We start from the raw sequence: 8,438 nt of genomic DNA on the forward strand, positions 1-8,438 counted from the left end.
ACCATTTTACTCAAAGGAATTAATCTTATATATTTGAATAGTCACAAAAGTATATGACCATAATCCTACGTACATTTGCATAAGTCAATATTTATGCAGTATATTGATAGATATATTGATAAAAATGCTATTTACCAGATCAAAAATTTTTTTACATACTTCTCTGAACAAATATTAGCATACTCTAAATATGACCATAAACTTATGCATTTGTGTATAAAGTCAAAAGTACTTATATATGCAGTAAATGTATATTGATATAGATAAAAATGGTTTTTTACTAGATCAAAGGAAATTATTCATACATGTACTTATCTGAATACTATGACCATAAACTTACATGTATGCATTTATATGTTCAGTATACACATGCACAGACAGTATACACATGCACAGAGAGTATACACATGCACAGACAATGATTTTTTTTTTTTACAAGATCAAAAGAAATTATTGATACTGATCAGAATAATTAATAGAAATACCACAACCATAAACCTATGCGTAAGTTAGAGTACATGTTCATATACAGGTAAAAACTGTTTTTAACCAGCTCAAAGGAATTATACGTACTTATCAGAATAAACATAAAAAATATAATGACCATACACTTAAACATTGTATTGTTGTATATAAGTCTCAGGACATGTATAGTACATGTAATATATATAAAGATGGATTTTACCAGCTCAAACGAATCATTTGTATTTATCTAAATAATCATAAAAATACCCCCAGTCAGAAACATACATAATATATATATACGATACACTTTTTTTAAAGTACATGTTCAGTATGAAAAATTGTAGTTTTTACTGGTTCAAAGATAATGATATGCACTTATCTGAAGATAAAGCACAAATGGACATGTCTTACAAATGTATATAGCCACTTTAGACCCCCCTCTTAACATGCAAGTATTATCAGAAAACATGCATACATAGTGTTATCAACTCTAAATATATTACATGCAAGCTTAATGGAACCTACGTGATGGAATAAATCTATGTGATGGGACTCACAACACTGTCATAACAAACTGAACTCATTATCTGATGTCATGACGACAATATTTTGACGGCCAAGAACTTCCAAATTGAAACTGGCTTCACATTCATTGTCCTAACATTGGTTTAGCATTGCCTCATTGGAGTTAAAATGTACATTGTACACGTAGCAGACATGCACTAGATGAAGAATATATATTCATGACCTATTCATCAGAAGGTAATACACAATTAGAAGTCATGAATATTTATTGTCCATCTAATACCTACACATATGACTACTAACTCCCATGAGGCAACATTGAATCACAGCCACAGAACAATGAATACGGAGCAAGTTTCAATTTGGCATTTTCTTTTCAAATGAGTGAAATATATGTGATGTCAAATTATAAACTCAAAGGTTACGAGAATGTCTTTATTTCCTGGAGTGGTGTTAAGTAATTAATTAGGTAACGTTGTCAAATTAGTTTTAAGGTACAGATATAATACAATTAAAAAATAAGCAAAATGAACTAGTGCAAAATGATTTTCGTTTATTTAATTAGTCTTGCAGATACAAGTGTCATTGGGGCTTCTCATACATGTGCATTCTCACAAACAAATTCTTTTTTTTTGTCTTTTTTCTTTTTTTGCAACCTCTGAAGAAATGTTTATCCAGATGTTGAAATGGCAATTGGGATGAGACCAGTGACACGATTTTCTTTTGCGTCAGAACATTATTTTGTAACAGGTTGATCGAAGATACATTTACTTGTATATAAGGAACACTAAACTGGCAAATCTACCATCTTGAATAGTGCATTGTGGGAAATGTGGTATCATCCCTATTCCATTTATAACCTTGATCCACTGTAAATAATCTTGTCACACTCACAAATAATGTTTTTATAAAGTGTGGTGCGTAGTTCAATCATGTAAAGGAGGTAAAATAAGCTGTTTTTCGTCTCGCAGCAGATCTCACAAGATCTCGTGTGAGCCACTGCATCCATAGCAACCACATGAGAGTCAAGCTGAAAGTGTCAAACACTTAGTAACGCTATTGTTCTCAACATCATCGCACGGCCAAAACAAAAGCTTGACCACGATCACATTTGACAACTTTTGTTGCTAGGCATATTTGCATATCTTGCGAGATCTGCAACGAGACGTAAAATCCCTTATTTAACTAGACTTGTTACTGGGGTTCCTCACCAGAATTATGATACATGTACGTATCAAGTTATAGAAATACATGTATATGCGAACTCTTAACTGGTTTTCTCTGATCACCCAGGATTAGGTATTACTGCAACTCATAAAATCCCAAGGTCCTTTTTACATCTGAGAATGCTGTTTGGATTGTAAATTGGCGACTAAAATCATTCATTTCTAGAGACAATCATGCATGTCAGGTTTCTAATATCTGACAAGTGTTAATTTATGTTTTCTGGTACATGTATGGCATATAGATATAGCTGCAAACATCTATGGCTAATGACAATGGGCCGACTATCATTCTGAGTACCATATATACAGGTACACGTATGTGTATGTTATACCATATAACCTATGAATTTTTCATTCTGTATACTATATACATGTAACACAGTGTTTTTTCTAAGGTTTGGGAACCCCGGTAACAGAAAGGGGGAAAGAGGTAAAACTGTAGTGTTCCCATGCAATGTATCATAGTTTAGGTGGGGAACCCCGGTAAAATGATGTGGGAACCCCGGTAGATTTTACCTACTTACCGCCCTTAAATAAAACACTGTAATATGCTACTGTCGGCAAATTCTTTGTATCTGAAATAGAATATTACTGCCTAGGTGCATCATTAAAACACATCGTCGCAAACCATGACCGTTTTACAGTACCGTTCTTAGTGAGCCGGTCCCTACTGTATTTTGAAGTGTAGTGGTAGAAATAATAACTCTGGTTGGCGAGAATGTTAAAACAACGAACATTTGATTTCTTGGTCGACACCATAACTTCCATTCTACGCGCTTCACATGCATTACTATATAGTTGTCTGTGTGAGAATAAGTCGACCTTCTTGTTCTACATTTTGTATTTCGACCATCTAGAGTGAGGTAAAATGCTGTTGCAGGTACCAAGAATTCAGATTATCAATAAGCTAATTTTATGTGGGCATATAAAATGCAATTAGGACAACCACTGTTGTAATTATTATCTTACCAAGTAGAAAAATAGATTCATTAAAAGTTAATTGGGGTTATGAACGTTATTAGCTGTCTCACGATAATAATCAAATTCCCTGTCATTAGTACGCATCACGTTTTGAATAACCTGAAGTGGTAGAACATATAATCTTCACAGTATAAATTTGAAAAGTCTAACGATCCATCAACTTGTTTTAAGGTGGCTGGTGTTTCAACAAAGACAGAGAAGGCCCTGGAATTTTTGATACATGTACCTTACTTCATTTTATAAATGGTAAAAACATGGATAGTTTTTGATGACAATGTAAATATTTAGTATATATGTGTATCTCCTGTAAGTATTTGTCTTGTGCTGTTCGTATTTTGGTCTGTTGTGCTCTTTTGTGTTGTAATCAAATATTTTGCAGTTGTATATACAAACTGTAGCTTATATCAACATATTGCACAATAGTTATTACATTTGTTAGAGTTTGCCGATACCTTGCTTTCCATAGTAGTATCAATATAATCTGGCATTGCTAAACACTATCCTTAGCATATCTTATCTATTCATGTTTTTATGATTATATTTCTCACTGCATATAAAAAAGTCTAACTTAATAGGCCGAATGACCTTGTCCAATACATTATCTATATAAGAGAAATGTCAAGAGTTTAAACACACAATACATCTGTACCTGCCATCTTATGTATGACAGGCATTCTATCAATTTCTTTATACATTGTACTAAAGACAGTAAAATGACCACTGAGTAGTAGAACAAGTGGCAAACTGTAATTCAAATACTCGACAATGGAATGTAGCATACTATTTTGAGTACACAGTTTATTTTCACAGTATTTCTAGTTCTGTTATGTCATTGTTTATTACTGTAAGGTGTCTGGACTTATCACTACAGTACTTGAATAAAATTTACAGAAAAAAAGAGCCATATCCAGCGCTCTAGTCTAGTTATGATACGATATTGTTACGTTTACACCTCCACTAACACAGTTAGAAACCATATTCGGATCAAGGCTACCAACCCTCTGGTTTTTAGGACACAAAGAATATCAAATTAAATACATAAATAAATAAATAAATAAATAAATAAATGTTAGACATCTCAGTTGTAAATACAGTTTAAGGCCCCATGTAAAAATTTTGCAGTATCATGGGGAAATGTTATCAGTAAATTTTGCAGTTTGTTTATTGTATAAGTTCATATGACTCAACTTTGGCATTTAAGTTATTCTTTTGTCTAGTAATAATTTGCCGAGGTTCATGTATAGATATACAATAAAACAACAAATGTATTTCATCCTCGACTGAATTTTGGCAAAAGTCTAAAATTCAGACTTGAATTTATATTACTTTTGGCAAAAAATGATTTGACACACCAGGGAAACACATGGATTCTGTCAACCCATTGCAGATGATACAAATAAGGGTTATGATAAGGGGTCTAATCATATTCCTATCTTTACCTGATGCTAACCCTAACTCCCTAGCTTGACTACAAATGTGAATCTCTTGTAGTTGGCCTAGTCTGTTGTAGTAAGGAAATCACCAGAACAGTTAAATCTGAAATCATCATGCCATGATCCCCATGACTAAAACCAACAAAGGTCAAAGTGCACACAGCGCCACACACCACCCTGGAGGATTTTAGTCTAGTTTCCATAAAGTATCGTTACGATTTATACCTTCACTCACAGAAAGGGAAGGGGACTCTGAACACCACCAATATTAAATGAGTGTACATGTATGACATTGCGTTTACCATCTAACCAACAATGGGTTGTTAGATCAAGAACCACAGTTGGAAACCAGACTATGAGAATTTCTGCTCAATTGTGAGACAGCTAGTCTACAGTATCAAAAGTGATACAGATACTGTTATCCATTCTTGCCAATAATACAATTCAAGTTTATGCTAGGTATGTATTCTAAGTTCTAACCCTAGTTGTAATCTTAACCCTAAATCTTATTCCCTAGTTGAATATAAATAAAGTACAGTCAACCCACTGTCCTACATTCTTGCATTGCCAATGATACAATTTAGGGTTATGCTAGGGACTAACCTAACCCTAACCCAAATTCCATACAGCGTACTTGAATACAAATATGTATCTCTTGTAGAGTCATACATTCTTGCCATTGATACATTTCAGTTTTCAGCAAGGATGTCTAATCCTACCCCCTAGTTAAACACAAATATGTATCTATTTGTACAGACTGTCTCCAGTTCTACCATAGATCTTGGCTGAGACATTTTTGCCAATACTACAAATAAGGTTTATGCTAGGGGGTTTCCCATATCCTAACTTAACTGTAACTGTTTACTTAAATACAAAGTACATTTGTACATCTATTATACAGCCACTCCACTATTCAACATGGCAAAACAATATAACTGCATACTAAACAATATATAATTATCACTTACAACAGAACAGACAATGCACATTACTAGTAATTAGGCAAAAGGTTAAAAAAAAAAGGTGGGGTAGTGAATGAGGTAGAGTTAAGTCATTAGAAATCTATGCAATGATAATATTCACACACCATTTATAAGATTAAACCATTTGAGTACTTTTTCAATTCTGGCTTCTATAGTGAATTCTATTGTATTGTAACCTGATTCAGGTTTCTATTGGTAGTATATACATGTATACTATAAGTTCTATTCTCATTTTCCTACAATAAATAACTGTCCTGTGAAGCTAAATCTAATATTAGTTTATACAATTAAATGCACAATTATAACTTATATACATTTGTAAGCATCTTCAACACAAAATCCATTAAACCAAAGAGTTCAAGAATACCAGCAACCTGTATGGACAACATACAATTGCCAAGTTCAATATGTTGACAAAAATATGGGACTCAGGCCTAAAAAAATAACTGTTTGGTTCTGGTTACCCGACCCCACCTAGCTTTTCACTGATGACCGTAAACCTTTTTTTTTTACATATTCAAGAAAAAAATAATAAAATTTCAAAAATTGTGAAGTCTCATGAGAATAGTGGATCCGGAAACTGCCATCAAAAAAATCTACCTACCCCACCTATTCTAAAATTGAGTGTAACTAGAACCACACAATTTTTTTTATTAGGCCTTACACCAAAGTTGTTCAACATCACAATAACGTCTGTCTATGCCATTCATTCTGTGATACACAAAACATGAGTCAACATTTTCAAACTTTGACTCTACCTGATTTTGTCTATACTATCTATAGTTATACAGATATAAATATTTTTTATTCCCCAATATTTGTCTTCATTCAGCCAGAAAATACTGACGACCGAAGGGTTTTGTCACTTCTCGTCTCTAACTCATAGTAACATGACCCCTTAGGTAACTCAAATTTTCCTCGCTGAACAAAGATGAAATGTTGCGGCATAACATACATGGGTAGGTATTCAAATGTGACTGTATGTTTATATTCTAAACTAGGGAGTACAGTCATGATCATATTGAGGTGACTGACTATCAGGGGTGAGGTATATATATATATATATATATATCAAGGGCGGTGAGGTATATATATATATATATATATCAAGGGCAAGCTTAGTATGGATGTGGATGTGGTGAGTGGGGTATATAAATCGTAATGATTCCGTATTGGGACTAGACTAAGACAACCTCAACCTAAGAAATTACTGAGGGGATAAAAAGATACAGTAATGACTAAGACATGACTCTATGTTGTTGCATACATTGTACATGTTGTATATACACTGTACATGTCGTATATACAATGTACATATATTTACATTATTATTTTACATGCATTTTTGGGGGGTCTGCACAAATATATACCTGCGATGGTGTACACACACAGTGTACATATATTTGTACCTATATTTCATAATATATATTTATATTTCATAGTAATTATATACAGTATGATATATATAAATTATATTTGGTTAAATTAAGTCTACAAAAATAATAAAATATTATATTTTCAATGTTTTCAATTTGCATCCAGACCAAGTACCTATATTCCTACATTTCTCGAAAGTGTAATTATATGTAATGGTATAATACAGATATTCATTGAAATACAAATATAATAAAGCATAAATACATGTATATGGTTACCGTTTGAATCGATTTTTCAAAAACATAGCCCTAGGCTCTTGGCTATCATCAAAACAATTCCTACCAAACAATAACAATGACAAGCTAGCCCGTTAAAAGGATTCCTATATCAACGATATCGTTACTGAGTATCTGGGGGCTATGACAACTGGTAACTACGAAGGCTAGCATGTCTTGTCAGTAACTTGATCGCCTAAACTATAATGCCTAATGGTGTACGTTGAACTTGAAGTCAGCATGAACTGGATTTGCGTGTATAATTAAAAAATCAATGGGAAGAATACTACGTATCAGCCTTTGGAGGAAATTATATCGAGTAAAACTGTACATGAGCAGGAAATATCATTCCGTAATGTTACTTGACACATCCGATTACCTTGTGTATATGCGCTTGGGTACGCGTACGCATGGCTACGATATGCATACCACAGTTGCTCAGTCCTTCGTTCGTGTGCGAGATCACGATCTCGAATGCCAATGAGGCAACATGGATAACGGTGCGCAATTTCGTTCATAACTATATAATAAACGGATTATTTCCGGAAGAATTAAGTTTTTGTTCAACCCTATGATAAGCCATATACAGAATAAAATGGTCGTGAACAAGGTCACGGACACAATAACCACTGTTATGAATTACAGCCTCGGACGTCTCAGAGACTACAAGACAACTGAACTTACAATAGGTGCACTGCTGCAGCTCCTTGATTTCGCTCGCACTCAGTTTACTGGATCCTTTCCCCATTCTTTGAAGTCCGCGAGTCCCTTAACTCAGCAGCTTCTAAGAAATAGTTCGATCGCCGAGTTCTGCAGTTTATAAGTAAGTTCCTGTCAAAACGCACTGGTCAAAAAATGAACTCGGGCCTAGCAGCAGCCGCTATTCACCTCCGCCATGTTTAATTCATTATTATGGTCACGTGACCAAATATTGTACTGCGCCAGGAAGTTCCCTTGCGTGTCTTAAAAGCTTACTGTTTCAAAAGGTGTATATTAGTATTACTTTCGTTTTAATTAACTTTTATCATTATCTTTACGCATTCACAGATCATGAGATATATTGTTATAATAAATCATTTATACACGAGATAAAGAATGAACGACTGATAGTTTTGTGCAAAGTGTATTTTGGTAGGCCTAATGACACGATAAATTCATTTTTTATATACAAGA

General features: G+C 33.7%; 1 protein-coding gene across 1 annotated transcript in view; it reads right to left on the bottom strand.

Annotated features, from left to right (window-relative positions):
• The window catches only part of LOC144440999 (neuronal calcium sensor 1-like), a 73,324-nt gene extending 65,172 nt beyond the window's left edge, over window positions 1–8,152 (bottom strand). Inside the window, exon 1 of the mRNA XM_078130504.1 lies at window positions 7,950–8,152. Within this exon, the coding sequence (XP_077986630.1) occupies window positions 7,950–8,013 (64 nt within the window). The 5' untranslated portion in view covers window positions 8,014–8,152. The remainder of the gene's footprint in view (window positions 1–7,949) is intronic.
• Window positions 8,153–8,438: the final 286 nt, after the last annotated feature.

This window comes from Glandiceps talaboti, chromosome 10 (genome assembly GCF_964340395.1).
Source record: "Glandiceps talaboti chromosome 10, keGlaTala1.1, whole genome shotgun sequence".
Taxonomy (NCBI): domain Eukaryota; kingdom Metazoa; phylum Hemichordata; class Enteropneusta; family Spengelidae; genus Glandiceps; species Glandiceps talaboti.